This window comes from Perca fluviatilis, chromosome 23 (genome assembly GCF_010015445.1).
Source record: "Perca fluviatilis chromosome 23, GENO_Pfluv_1.0, whole genome shotgun sequence".
Lineage (NCBI taxonomy): Eukaryota > Metazoa > Chordata > Actinopteri > Perciformes > Percidae > Perca > Perca fluviatilis.
The window spans coordinates 23,425,960-23,441,514 of record NC_053134.1 but is presented as its reverse complement, the minus strand read 5'-3'; the positions used below and the strand labels follow the sequence as shown (position 1 = coordinate 23,441,514).

The 15,555-nt window shown below is 41.3% G+C and overlaps 1 protein-coding gene across 7 annotated transcripts in view; it reads right to left on the bottom strand.

Annotated features, from left to right (window-relative positions):
* Window positions 1–851: 851 nt before the first annotated feature.
* The window catches only part of kcnc2 (potassium voltage-gated channel, Shaw-related subfamily, member 2), a 125,243-nt gene continuing 110,539 nt past the window's right edge, over window positions 852–15,555 (bottom strand). The window contains exons 2-6 of one of the 7 annotated variants that reach the window (XM_039791648.1): window positions 11,299–12,226; window positions 7,937–8,107; window positions 7,490–7,552; window positions 3,312–3,411; window positions 852–2,600 (exon numbers count right to left, since the gene is read on the bottom strand). In XM_039791648.1, coding sequence (XP_039647582.1) covers window positions 3,350–3,411; window positions 7,490–7,552; window positions 7,937–8,107; window positions 11,299–12,226 — 1,224 coding nt within the window. In that variant the 3' untranslated portion in view covers window positions 852–2,600; window positions 3,312–3,349. Of the gene's footprint in view, window positions 4,490–7,489; window positions 7,553–7,936; window positions 8,108–11,298; window positions 12,227–15,555 lie in introns of all 7 variants that reach the window. The other 6 variants (XR_005638155.1, XR_005638156.1, XM_039791649.1 and 3 more) reach the window with 6 other exon arrangements.

Genomic DNA, 15,555 nt, shown 5'->3' with positions numbered 1-15,555 from the left:
CGGAAGCAGGATAGATAAAGGGTCCGTGTAACGCTCATCAGTTCAATTTTCTAAGCACAAATGGACATTTGGAAAAACAGAAAAATGGGTTCAAATATCCAATTTTTCATTTTTTTCCACTTGACAAAATTAAATAATTGGATCTTTAACCTGTTTTTCCAATTTTCTGTTTTTTATTCAGAGGATCAGAAATTGAGAAAATTACAAAATTGCATCTGAGCTCCAATTATTCAATACTGCTACTAATGGTATTCTCTCCCTCTACTTCGTGGAATATGCAGGTCATTAACTGCATATGGTCCAAAAAAAAACAAAAAACTGATAGACTTTGGGGGTCAGAGGTGCTTGATGAACTGATGGTTTTGTGTGGGGGGAGGCGGGGTGTAGCTAGGCGGAACGAGGGAGAGAATACCATTGCAGCATTGAATAATTGGAGCCCAGACGCAAGTTTGTCATTTTCTAAATTTCTGATCCTCTGAATAAAAACATTAAATTGGAAAAACAGTTTAAAGATCCAATTTTAAAATTTTGTCAAGGTGGTAAAAAAATGAAAAATTGGATATTTGAACCCATTTTTCTGTTTTTCCAAATGTCCGTTTGTGCTTAGAAAATTGAACTGCTAAGCGTTACACTGACCATAAACGTACAGGTTTCCAGCCTGAGCTGCAGGGAGAAATCAAATCGCCGTCAGATCGCGCTGGGTTTACCCAGTCTAACAATCTGGTAGTTGTAAAAGACAAGTGTTAAAAGCTTGTCAGTGACATGTTTGAATACAGGTGAACCCATATTTTGGCAGTCAGGAAGAGAAGTGGTCAGACGAAGCAAAGAAAGAAACGATCAGTTAAAAGATAAACAGTTTATGTGAATCTCTCACATAGCATTTATCTTTACTCTATACACATCGTTTGAACGTGATATACAGTATGTCAGTATTTTTTTATTTTTTTTATTTTTTTTACAATTTGACATAATGGTTTTTTTCAGCATGCACTTTAGAATGCCAACAAAAGGCTCCACAAATACAGACTTCAAACTAGAATTCTCCTCACAGTAAAACATACGAAACATGAACTCGGATTGAAAGCCTGACAGTTTGAGGACACAATGGAGAAGCACAGCATCAGACTACCATGACTTTTACAGGTAAGACACAAAAATACATGTTCTGGATTCAAAAAAATAAACACCTCTTTTTTTTTTTCTCTCTCAAAGATACGTCATCCTAAAAATACATAAAGAACAGTACCCCTTTGTCAATTCAACAAGTAAAGCAGCATGTGTACTACACGAGGAGGATTGTGGGTACAGGGTGACACTTGACGGCTAGCCAACAACTGTGCAGGTCGCAACTAACATGACACAAGAGTTGCGTGTCCTTTCTATCAGCTTTCAGAGCTGCATTTGCACGCCGCTTTCCTTTTGCCTTCTTGTGTTAACGGGCTGCTGAAATCACAGTGTGGATCGGCGCTTCTTTTTTTTTTTTCGGGTGCTTATTGCAAATCCGATCTGATTGGTTGGTTGGGGTACATAGGATTGCTACTGTGCAGATGTAGCCATTCTAGAAGTCCCACTCTATAAACTTGGTAAACTTCTGCTACACTTTTGCTCCACCCCACACAAGGGGAAAAGTTTGGAAGAATCAAGTTTTGCAGTTTGTGTTGTTTAGCCACCAGGAGTAATGAGGAATAATTTGGTTTGCGAAGAGACAAACATCTGCAGCACAAACTCAGGGTTAGTTGCATGTTCAATGCTCAGCGGGGGACTTCTACAACGGCGAACTGCATCACAGGGGAACTCTGTCTCATTCACGTTTGTGCTAAAACTGGAAGAGTGACGCATCAAGTCCACTCATTGGTCTCCGCTGACCTGGCCTTTCTAACTGCAGATCTTACCCTGGCGTTTTAGGATACACACACACACACACACAGCAGCCTACTGAAAATTACCAAGGGAAACAAAAAGCAGAGATGACCATAATGTCACACTTATTCGACTTAGCACGTTTGCCTCTCTATACTGTATATACTGTATGTAGAATTTCATATATGAATACACTCCATTTTTAGAACACAAAGTGCCTCAAACTGATACATCTTAATACACTTATTGCGAGGAGGGATACCACAGCAAGAAAAGTGATTGACGTCGAGTGTCACGGTGCAACTTAGCAACCAACCACCTCGTTACCTGACTCGCCATCAAAAGACAGACGTGTGGACGGAACCGGTTGGCCCAGATGTGCTGTTGTTGTTGTCTTTTTTACAGGAGCAATATCTATACAGTCGATAGTCTCTTTTAAGGACGTGTCCAGTTTGCTTTTTTCACTTCCACAATTCCACAACGGGAAAAGCAAAAAGAGAAATCAGGAAAAGGTGAATGCTTCTCAAAGTCCTCCCAGGATTTCCTTTTGTTCTGTAAGTTCCTTCCTGGCGCGCACGGAGCCATTGGCTGGACGGCGGTCTGTCAATAGTTTCTGCGTGCCCTCTGGTCCATATTGTCCTGCAGGAGTGGCCTTGTGGCTCCAAATAGGCTCCTCCCACTGCAATAGGTCCTCATACTGACGACTTATCCCACCGTCATTCAAATAGGAAAAGAATCATCTAAATGAAACATAAACACATCTCTAAATACCAGAAATGCATAATCTGTCTTTGTTGAGCATCATTTCAGAAGGACTTGCCATGCACAAAATGTGTCAATATATGCACAAAAAAAATAAGAACATAGTACAAATCTATGGTGCTCTATTGTATATTGCAGTGGCTTAGGTGGGGGTGGTTTAACAATTTGGTGTGCAGACAAAGCGAAATGTTTGCAAGAGCTCTTCTTTTCTAATTGTTTGACTTTTTGCCAAGCTATGTGTAAGATGCATCTAGCTGCGAGCCAGTTGCTAAGCAACCATCTGCTACTGGTATAGACATACTGTAGGGATGGGTGAGGCACATCGCTGCATGCTTATGTCTGCTGTCCCACACCTGTTGGTGCGCAGAAGAAATTTATGAAATCTAGTGAATGACTAAATGACAAAGGAAAAGGCTGCGTCGGTTTTAATATGAGATTTGATATGAGAACTCCGGTAAGTCTGTCTGATTCGGGGATTCGAGAGCAGTTAATAGCCCTTAGTGATGGCTGACATAAAGTGAAACTGTGCAGTTAAAAGAGCAGAAATGGAAAAAAAAATTTCGTTGTTGCAACGAACAAAATCTGCTCATGGGGTGTTAATTGTGCAAACACACATCTTAATTGATGACCAAAAGGGTGAGAGGGTTCCGCACTGCGGTCTGACCCTCACACCCGGTCGGAAAGGTTACCTTTCCGCCATGGTGGCGGTGTCTTCCCCCCCAAGCCATTAAGATAGAACGCTGCTCTCTGCTTGTGTGAAACCAGTAAAGACAACCTCTTTGCAGTTATCTGTGAGTAAACAACCAGAGACACAACAGCTTTGGTGGTGCTCCGTCAAAGAAAACGAAACATGAAGGAGGTGGGGAGAAAGTTAATCGGAAATAGCAGCAGACAAGCGAAAAAAAAAAAAAAAACATGCAGAGAGAACTAAACACCCAGCTGGCGTTCAGCGTTTTTAGTCTCCTCGGTGGATTGGTGGTGAAGCCCAATGGCAAAATGAGACAATACAAGTCGAGTGTACTAAACCCCAACATAAAAACATACTCCTTCAAATAGATATACATATATTTCCATAAGCTCTCCTCACTGTCTGGTCCCTTCTCCCCGTGCCACATTGCTTGCAGATGATGGTTACAGGATGATCCATGCAAAAGCATGAGCAGGCCCAGCAGCAGGTGAAGAGTGACGGACTGTAACGTGTGCTTGTGAGTCGAAAACATCGTCCTGAAAGACAAATCCTCCCGTCTCCATCCCCAAAAAAAACAAAGTAGCAAACCAAAGACAAAGTCACAGTTGTGTATGAGGTTAAAATGAAGTGACATCTTGCTTTCTTTCTTTTTTGGAAGCACATCTTTTTCAAGGTACCTAAATATAGCAACATCTAATATCCCTGATTATTCATGTGTCCTTTTATTAAAGTATATGGCTGCTACTTCTGAAGCCAGCGGTCGGAGTTCTTTTATTGCAAGTCTCAAAGTACGACAATATCGAACCCCAAGTGACACAGGATAACTGACTTCAGGATGTTAGCTTAGCGCATCTATCTTCAAGGGAAAAGGGGAAAGTGAGGAGTTGCTCAGGATGCCTAAGCCTCACACATTAGTCTTAGCTACAAAGTTAAGTACTCATCCACTAGTCACAACATCTAGAACAGAGTTCAGATTTAATACCAAAGGGAGTGTGGTTTGTTTTGGGATGCTTTAGGCCAAAATGGCCCGGGGCTGGACGTCTCACAGGATGGAGGGGATAGGGGAGCGAGAGCGCCGCAGCGGGCAGGGCGATCCGTAGGGCGAGGTGGCAGGAGACAACCTCAGGGCGTTACCAGCCATGCCCGCTATGTTGTTTAAGCTCCGGGATTTCTCATAGCCTTCAGATGAGGGGGCGACAGAGAGGTGGTGGTTGTGGTGGTGGTGGTGGTGCAGGAACGGGACATGAACACACACAGGCAGGCAGGCAGGCAGGCAACGATCCGAGTCCGAGCCAGCCGAGTCAACCGAGACAAGACAGGAGACAGGAGTGAGCAACAGTAACATACTGTATGGTGAGTGCATGCACAGCACATTTCTTGACAATGACAGATTGGCATCTTAGATAGGCAAATGTTTTGAGCTGGAGCTGCTCTACAGGGAGGAATAACCTAACTGGCCGAGTTAATCCCGGGTGGTGCCAAAGAACCAGTTTTCTGGCTTAACACGCATTCCATGTACACTGGAAACCCTATCTGATCAGACAATATACATTCCACCATAAGTTAGACTCTCGGACATAGCTAATTTAAAGGAAAATGGTCTAATTTAAAATAGCAAAGAGAGCACAAGAACATAGAGCTAATTTACTCTTTTTTTCTCTCATATAAAAAGAAATTGTTTAAAGACTAATGTCTAAAAAAAAAATGGCAATAACTTTAGTAATGCTTATAAACTGCTTATTCATATTGAGGCATATAGTTCAAGAATATATGCATGTATAACAGTCATATATATTGAGACTCCATGCTCATTATGTATCAAATATAACAGACTGCGCGTATAAATTGAGGGCGTAGCCTAGGGCTGCATAATATATCGTTTTTTTATCGTCATCGTCAGTACTTTTAGCTAGTCAACTGTTTAGTCAGTACTTTTGGCAACCTGTTTAAACTTGCACTGCAGAAGCACCCCCTGGGGTACACGTACCACTGGTTGGGAATCAGTGTCCTAGAGGATCTGGACCACATTCTCAATGATTTATCTCAACACCCAACTTGGAAACCATCAACAAGTTATTTTAATTTTGTCCTCCAGTACATTACAGAATAACTGGTAAACCTAACGATGTATCATCTCGTTAGAATTCTCCCGAAATAGGGTCTGAAATTGAATTACACCAAATCTTCAGTTTACAGAGTGGCACTGTCATGGTACGACAGCATTGATTTGTCTGCTACAGAGTGAGTAGAGTATGGGTTATAGAGCAATAACATTGAGAGCAGGATGTTTAGATCCTCCTGGAGAGGCAGTTAACTTCTGACAGAAGGAAATTAGCCATGGTTTACAGCTTCCACATTACAGTGCACATTAACACAACATTAATGTCTCAAGATGCTTGAGACAAAATGGAGGAATTGATCTAACGAACATACTTTAGGCCTCACATGGTGTCTAAATATTGTTTTAGTGTGGTCGAATAGAAGCTGAAAGCAAAATTATTTCATAGAAATATTGTCTTTGGTGATTCTGCTGCAGCGAACACCTATCGAAAGAGCTGCTGCGTAGTCTGGCTAGTCCACACAGCACAGGAGAAAAACGTGCTCTGGTTTATTGGCATTACTTTAAACCAATCACAATAGTCTTGGGCGGCGCTAATTCCCGGCGAATTGACGGTGCGAATTGACCTGCTAAATACTCGGGAAGGAACTTGTTTTGGTGGAACATGTGTACGTTCAAAAGTAGTTTTAGTCGTGCAACAGAAAACTCCGATTGGACAGATAGTCTAGCTAGCTGTCTGGATTTACCCTGCAGAGATCTGAGGAGCAGTTAACCATAGTCCTCACAAATCCACCGGAGGTTAGAATTCCAGCACAAAGAAAGCGGAAGGTAATGGACATCCGGCCGAAAATTAACGACATGCAGCGGAACTTCCGGCGGCAAATCTGACATTGTCCAGTGATTTTTCTCAATGGAAGCAGTTCATAGAGCTTCAATATCTAGTTAAGCTTTACGGTTAGTGAACTTTCCCAGCAAAGTTTCAATATTGTCCAATCAGAAATAAGAATTAGGTCATTCTGGTGGTGCGACCAGAGCCCGGGTCAACTCATTCACTCAGTAGGTTTGACTCGGGCAAAATGACTTCATTAATATAGAACATTTAAATTCTCAGTAACAACAGTACTTTACTTGGCTCTTTTTCTTTCTCTTTAGGAAACTATTAGGGTTAATACTAAAGCTGCAAAGACTAATCCATCTTTGCATTATTTCCAAGAATTTATGAGCACATATCTGCTAATCACAAGATTTAAAGTGGTGTTTTTGCACAATTCTTTGTGGAGAATTAGGTTTACAGATCTGTCGAATAACTCAACTAGATTAGTCCACAAGAATCATACAAGGTTTAGTCGACTATCAACTATTAAATTAATCGCTATAAAACGCTAAACTATTTTGATAATCGAATAATCGGTTTGAGTCATAAAAATTCTCTGATTCCAGCTTGTTAAATGTGAATATTTTCTAGTTTCTTCTCTCCTCTGTGACAGTAAACTGAAGATCTTTGAGTTGTGGACAAAACAAGACATTTGAGGACGTCATCTTTGACTTTGGGAAATTATTCATTTACAATGAAAAATAATTGTCAGTTGCAGCCCTAGTTAATTCCATAAAAGATCAAATATATGCAACATGTCTGACATAATAATAAAAAACTTAAATCAATAGGCTATATTATTTGATCAAAATGTATGTACTGTATGAATCTGTTGCATTAACAGGTGATTAGCTCAAACTGTTTTTGTAGCAGCAAATCTTTTCCAATGTTACAAATGAATTATAAATTGATGGGATTAAAATATATAATTTTAACCGATTGAATTCCTCCGATTGTGAGCTATCTGAAACCTCTGCTGGTGTATCATCACCTTAGGGGCAGATACAGGTACACTGGGCATTTTCTTTAGGAGCTACAGATGGGCAATGAACCTGGCAACAGCCAAATAAGTGAGAGACTGGGTCAGAAATGTATTCAAGTGTTTCCAGGCAACACGGAAACATGAATACATTGAGAAGACAGCAACAGTTCTGAGTCAGCTGCATGGACACTGTTGCCCCTCAGAAATGCCAAAAAAAAGTGTCACAGCTGAGAGCTGCAGCAGCAGATCCACAGCTTACATTACCTGAGTTAACTAGGCCTGAACAAACGGCCTTCCCCCCCTCCAGGGATGTTGATGTCCCGGTCACTAAGGATACGGATCAGCTGATGAGGATTTGGCCAATTTTCTTAAAACATGTTGAGCTCTGACATCTGTATTTTTTATGGTAAAACATGTCTGAAATATGAAGTGCTCTGAGTGTTTATTCGAAGAATATTCCACACATCGTGAAAATTAAAATAGTGGTCAGAGATGAAACTTAACCGAGACCTATAAGTGATGACTAATGCATGAAAAATGAATCCGTATTAATGCACAATAGCAAGCATGGATTTCAGAATGATTCCCTAAGATAAGAAAATATTGTATGGGTTTTACAAAACTATAAATTCATCCATACTTTAAAAGGTTCATTTAAAGTCCAGTGAAACAAATCATATTGAAAAGCAATTGAATTCCACATGCAGTTACCCGTTTTCCGCATCCCTCCGTCTGCAGGGCAGGTGTAGTCACTAGCAGCGAGCAGGAAGCATGTGCCCCCGCTGCGGCCGTCCTGTTCCCGGGTACTGGACCTTCGCATGGGGACCCTCTCCTCTGAAGACATGGTCAGGTCACTGCCCCCGCTGCAGTCTGCTGACAGAACTGTGGGAAAGGAAACAGGCCCGGTTGGAGATCAGAAATATATCTGTATTGTCTAATAAATCCAACATCCAGTTTCCTCAATTCATACGATTCATTTTATTCTGACATAAAGGGCTTTAAGATTTAAATCCTGAGCTTATGAGAGCAATTTTAAGCCCTAAGCAATGAACTTACCATACAGTTAAAGCTCCATTAGTGGCATTAATAATTTACAGATTTTTAGCAGAGATACTAAATAATTAGATAATATGATGAGTTATATATCCCCCCCTTTCTTAGATATAAGTTGCTGGGGAACTAAAGTCTGGCTTTTAACTTTAAACTTTAAAAAGGTAGAGTCTGCAATTCTAATCCAATAACCTTTGTGAAATTTGGCGTATACGTTCTTATAATATCTCTTCAACTAGCTGTGCGTTCTGTGTGCGAGTGAAAGAAAATCCAGTGTTAAATACACAGCCCTGGCTCTGTAAATGGGAAATAACCAAAGTGGCCACACAACACTTTAGTAACCGCAACCTTTTTTGGTGGGAGTTTGCTTTTGCTCTTTTATATCAAGTCAGACAGATGGCTTTTACAGTGATTTGTGATTTTGGGATATACAGTATACATAAAATTGACTTGAGGGGGTGTGGGGGTTTGGTAAATTGATTGGATGCTCTTGCTGTTCCACTGCCTGCCCTGCTGGCCAAACAGCCCGTGGCTTGCGTGAAAATAGACCTGCCGCGTATGTTTAGCGGAGTGGAGAGCTTCTGCGACGTGCCGTGGTGCAGCTGGTGGATTATCAAGCATTGACTTGAATGGCAGGGATTGTTTGCAGCGCACGGGACGCGGCCGGAATCATTGACCTATTCTGTCATTTAGGTATGAGGACGTGTTGTGTGATATAGCTTTTGCCTGTATCCCAAAAATGTTGAAAGCACATACGGCTGCATTTGGAGGACATACCCCATCATTAAAACAAGTCCTCCAAACCATACAACGATATAGGTCGTTTGTTTCCTAACCTCTAATACGACCCACAGGAGCGTTTCATCAATTAGCGCCCCTAGCGGTGGCAGGGAATACAACCGCCTAGCTAAACCAAAGAACGTTGGTTGCCGTTTGGAACGTAAAGGTCGCGAAAGTCTTTAACATTGTGAAACCGTTACAGTTTGGTTATGTTTAGGCAGAAAAACTGCTTAGTTAAGTTTAGAAAAAGATGGTGGTTTGGGTTAAAGTCAGATGTTACTTCACTTTCCAAGCACACGTGAACGTGAAGTTCTTAAAGTAAAAAAAACAAATTCACAATTTACTTTTATTTTTAAGCGGGACATGAACCCCGCTATCCTGGGTAAAAGTCTTGTAATTGTTTGACCTATCCACCACCCAAACTTGCCTCCTTATGCGTAAATTTGGCGCTCTTGTACTTCATCACCCTACTTCCTGCTTTGCTCCTGTCATAATTACTATGGGCACTAGCACTATAAACGTTAATATAGGTTGTAACTGCTGCTTGAACAAACAACCTCTAAGAGTGTTTTTTGGGGGAGGACAGTCTCCATTAAAATGAAGAAGCCAGTGTAACATTCTTATCAGCTTGTGCAAGTGGATCGGCGTCCAACGATTTCTTTTTTTATTATTTTTTTATTTAATTATTTTACTATAACAGATAGTAAACTAATACTGCTAAGTTAAAAATGATCTGCATAATACAGCAATAATCATACTTTAATGTCTATGAATTTCTAGCCCAAAAGTTTATTTCTTTTGAAATCAAAGGTTTAATATTAGTCTCACATAATTTAATCCCAGAGTGAATCCTGGCATGCCTAGTCTCATGTGACTGAAATGAGCATACAGTACATGTTAAATGGAACCTTTGGCATTAAAATGTAACGCATGAGGCAATCTGAAGGACAGCGAAGAGAACTGTGTATTTGAAATGGCCTCTTGAGGAAACCGCACAGGTGACTAAAGCAGATTGGTTCAGTTTGTGCATTCAGTTGAGGCATGAATTATTCTATGCTTATTAAACCTAAGGTTCTGAGACCTAATAAACAAATAAACTGTGAAGAGTCCATAGGGTGCACCTACCCTCAGGAATGTCTGCTCTAGAATTCAAAGAAAGCCAGCATTCGGAGGTGTGTAAGAGTAAATTACTGATGAAAAACAGCCACCTATGGTCTAAACAACAAATGAACAATCCCTACAGGAAGAAAGACTTGGACAGGAGGACTCTGAATTGTTGTCAGCATAAGCTTTATCACACAACCATCTCCTACTCTCAATACCTTGAGCATTGCCTTCCTTATCACTGTGGCAACCAGATATGAAGGCAAAAGAGCTCAGTCTTCTGTGAGGGAGCTGCTGTGGTGCCGGTGAGTCTCCAGCGGGAAAACCATTTCTAGTCTCTAGTGGGAATCTGTCAAATGGACACTTCTTTCAACCTGAGACAAGGTCCCTTAAAGGTGACCTGCAGTATTATGCTTTCCCGTATTGTCTTTCATATCTATAATGTTGTTTTTTCATGTTAAATGAATTTCAGAGAAATCCCCGTGAGTTAAAACGTTCAGATTTCCAACTGTTCTGAAAGCTCTGGTTCCAACAGTTTCTTCTACTCTCGGCTCTGTCATTAACACCTAGTTGGCCTTCTCCGGCTTTCTATGATTGATAATCTTTCTGCAGGAAGGAACTATTGGAGTGTTTTTTTTATTAATTTTTTTAAAGCTACTGCAATGATAACATTGTCGCATGTAGCTACATGCTAATGGCAGTAAAAGATGTTATCTTGGCTGCCAATGTTGTTAAATTCTCCCTAATTCCAGGCCACATTACTCCTGAAACATTTCCGGTTATGAAGTACTGGGTTTAGAAGCCTTTATCTGTGATTCTTGACTGTAGAAAGTGCTGCTATATTCTATTATTGTCTACTGCTAACTATTAGTAGCTAGTAACTGCGTGCTAACGCCAGGGAAACCTGTTATCTCGGCTGACAATGTTGTTAATTTCTCCCCAATTTCGGGTCGCATTACTGCTGAAACACGTCCCGTTGGGTAGTATTTGGTTCAGAAGCCTTTATCTGCGATTTTTACATGTAGAAAGTTCTATTACTGCCCACTGCTAAGTATAGTAGCTGGCGTGCTAACGCCAGGGAAACCTGTAGTCTTGGCTCCCAATTTGATCTCCCATGTGGCCTGGCCATATGGTCTTACCTGAGCGGTTGCGTTCTAGTACCCTACTTCCTTTGACATGGCACAGGTCACCTTGAGTGCTGTTGCAGGTGGTGTTGAGATCGACCTTGCAGTAGATGGGGGACCCACCCAGCACCGCCTGAGGGATGTGTTTCTTCCTCTTCTTGGGCAGCTTCTGCTTGGCCATGGCGAGGGAGTAGTACATCCCAAAGTTATTGACGATGACGGGGACAGGCATAGCTATCGTCAGCACGCCTGCCAAGGCGCACAATGCGCCCACAACCATGCCTGACCAAGTCTTTGGATACATGTCGCCATAGCCCAGTGTTGTCATGGTTACCACGGCCCACCAGAAGCCAATGGGGATGTTCTTGAAATCGGTGTGGATGCTACCAGTGGGGTCATTAGGCATAGCGCCGATTCGTTCGGCGTAGTAGATCATGGTGGCAAAAATTAACACTCCCAATGCCAGGAAGATGATGAGCAGCAGGAATTCATTAGTGCTGGCCCGTAATGTGTGGCCCAGCACCCTTAGTCCCACAAAATGACGCGTTAACTTGAAGATACGCAGGATACGAACAAAGCGCACCACCCTGAGGAAACCCAACACATCCTTGGCAGCCTTTGAAGAAAGGCCACTCAGCCCTACCTCCAAGTAGAAAGGCAGGATGGCCACAAAGTCAATGATGTTGAGAACGCTCTTGACAAACTCCAACTTCACCGGGCAGAAGGTCACACGCACCAGGAACTCAATGGTGAACCAGAAGACGCAAACGCCCTCCACATAGGTGAGCGCAGGGTCAGTTTCAATCTCGTACTGCGGGCCTGAGTCAGGCACGCTACTGTTCAGCCCGGTCTTGTTGATGATGGTGTTGAAAGCCTCATGAGTCTCCAAGCAGAAGGTGGTGATGGAGACCAGGATGAAGAACAACGATGCAAAGGCTATAAACTACGGGAGAGGAAAAGAGAAAAACATATGTTAGATTAGAATAAAATACACTGTATTGTCCCTGAGGGGAAATTTGTCTTGGGCATAGTGCAACAATCGCTGGTTCACAACTAAAAAAATGTAACAGAGAAAGCATTCTAATATCAACATAAAAACAACACTGTAAAACCAGACCTTAGGACATGAAGGATTGCTCATATTACTTTGATTTTCAATTAAACAGAACAAAAAGCACATAATTGCATTATAAAATTTGTTAAAGTAGTTACTTCAACTCACTGTTTGCTGTGCTAAGCTTTACTATTAAAGTTCAGCAGCTTGATAGAGGTTGGGATAAACGATAACTTAAGTCTGTTTGTTTTACATCTCGGCACAGAGAATCTTCTCCCTGATGGCAGAAGTTCATATTCAGGAAAGAGAGGGTGTAGAGAGTCTGCAGTGATTTTTTCCACTTGTTCCCTGACTGCTTGCTCGTACAGGCTCTGTATGGCCTTGTACTCTTTCTGGTATGTTGGGCAATTGGCAGTAAAGCAAGGAGAAATGTGGTTAAATTAACCAAGGAAACCGCAGTGGGGAATTGGAAAAAAGGTGCTTATTTTTGTGCGTTGTATACATGGACACTGATGGATGTGAACTGAATTTCTATTATTTATGAATAATAAAAATGAAGAGGGGGTAGTACTAGAAAAGTTCTCAACTTATTTACTTTGAGTTTGGTTTTAGTTTTCTTGTTTCAATAAATTGATTTAAAAAAAAGAATTGTTCTTTTGCATTTTGTCTTTATGTCTTGTTGTCTCTTATAGCATATTAAGTCATGCCACACCTCCATGTAATTTTATTGTACAATGTTGTTAAATTCTCCCCAATTCTGGGTCGCATTACTGCTGAAACATGTCTGATTGGGTAGTGTTTGGTTCAGAAGCCTTTATCTACGTTTTCTGACGGTACAATCTAACGTTAGCATACTGCTAACTATTAAGCAGCTACATGCTAACGCGACCAAGCTGTAATCTTGGCCAATCCTGGTAATTTCTCCCCAAATTCCGGTCACTTTACCACTGGGACATGTCCGGTTGTGTAATATTTGGTTTAGAAGCCTTTATTGGTGATTTTCATCAATCAGAGCAGACTGGGCTATTTCGGGAGGAGGGCTTAAAGAGACCGGCACTCCTAGAGAGCATCACATACAGAGTTTTTAACATTAATGCATGTAAACATGTTCTAGTACAAACACAAAAGGCAAGTATAATCCTGAAAATGCTATATAATACAGTAGTTGCCCTTTAACTTGGCTTGATAGGAAAGTATTTGTTAACTTGTTACTCATCTCCATTGTGTCTGGGTAACAAGGCAAAGTCAGGCAGAGATACCAACGGCGGCACCTCAGGAGCCCCGTCAGTTAAATCCCGGAAAGTTGCAGACGACTAGAGGTGTTGAAATTAATTAAATAATCGATGCATCGTGATGCGGACACGGAAGATGCTGCATCGATGCAGTGGCCAACCATAATTGATTATAACGCAATGATGTCGCTCGTTAATTTTCCGGCCGCGGCATAAACATTCAAATGAAAAATAACATTCTCAGTAGCCTAACCCATTTTACACACACAGACAAACAGACAAACAGGCAGGCAGAAGAAATACTGCAGTTAGCATATTTGAAGGGTGTGATTTGTCTTGTATGGTTTTGTTTTGTTATTCAATCTAACGGCAAAATATTATTTGTACTTTTAAGTTATCGTTCAGCAAATGATACCTTTTTTTGTTAAAGAGTTGTCTGGGGTCAGTTATTCCAATGCAGCACCATAGATTTGCAGGTTAAAAGTAGGGTGGTATATGACTAACCCAAAATAGGTAAACCTTTGTGGTAGCTACCTTAAAGAAATTAACCCAAACACCTCATCATTCCAGTCTTAAGTTACTTATTGCAGCTTAGGCATTGCACTTGACAACACATGCTTGTCAAGTCAAATATTCTATATGGCTTTAACAGAAAAATGTATTTGACGCATCGTGATGTCGAAGACTTGATAATCGTAATCGAATTGAATAGGGAAATCAGTGAAGATTCACACCTCTATAGACGACGCACACAACAGTCATCAGCCTCATCCGAGACGGTGACGAGTCTGCAAACAGACGGGACGTTGAACAATCATGTACCTATATGAAGCAGTGCCTGATATTAATAGGAAGCTCTATTCCAATTTTTTTTAAATATATTTTATTATTATATTATATTAAGTTGTTGAAATAGAATTGAGGTAACAACTTTGGTTGGCGAAATGATATCATGTTGATACACTGCACATGAATCTGTATGGCAACAGAATTAAATGATGAGCCACATACAGATTTGTTCTCGTTTTGTTTTGGTCTTTTACTGCTAAGTGTTATGGAACCACCTGTCAAGATGCAGAGCTCACATCCATCTTTTCAGCCGCCCTGGAGGAAGCTCAGTCTGAATGTGCAAACATCCACACAGCTTTCTCCGAGAGCTAGACGGAGCAGATTTCCACACAGGCAGCCTACTATGCTCCTTCTCCACTTTCCTCCCACTACCTATCCACTGGTGAGCTCTGCCTACTGACTCCTGAAGAAGTCGTTTCACACCCTGCCTTGTTTTTGGATTGCATGACTCACACACTCTCGAAATATCATTGCCACTATTTGGGTCACCCTGCTCCTGAACTGTGTGCGTGCATTCACTCTAGGGCTGTTAGCATTCTCTCTCTCTCTCTCTCTCTCTATATATATCGTCCTATAAGTGCGTTTGTTCGCCCTGCTCATTCACTGGCACCTTTTTTAAAGTCACAGCATGCTGCAAAATGATTACCTAATTAGGTTACTCAGCATCATTCACTTTCTACATTTAATAAAATATACAGTATATGATAATGCTGAATATGTTTTCTATCTCTCTGCATCACTATAAGCCATATTCCTATTTACAAAATGTCCACAGACATCTCTGCTTTTAGTAAAGTTTTGTCTTACTTTGCACATCTTTAATATTCACTGACCTTGTAACTTTCTGTATGTTTTAACCATTTTCCCTCAGCCTTATAATGTCTGCAGTACTAAGTTGCACTTAAGCAACATACAGTAACGCTGAACTGAAAGCTAGAGCATCACAAGAGTAAGGGCTCCTGCACACTGCCTGCGTGGCGTGAGCGTGGTGTGTCCGTTTTTATTTCGACTCCCATGTTAACAGGTTAGAGCTTCCACACTGCCACGTCTCAGGTGCGCCGAAAACGCGTGCCTGCTAGAAATAGAACCGACGCCTATTTTTCACGAGACACGTAAGCGTGTTGGAAGCCTTTCCAG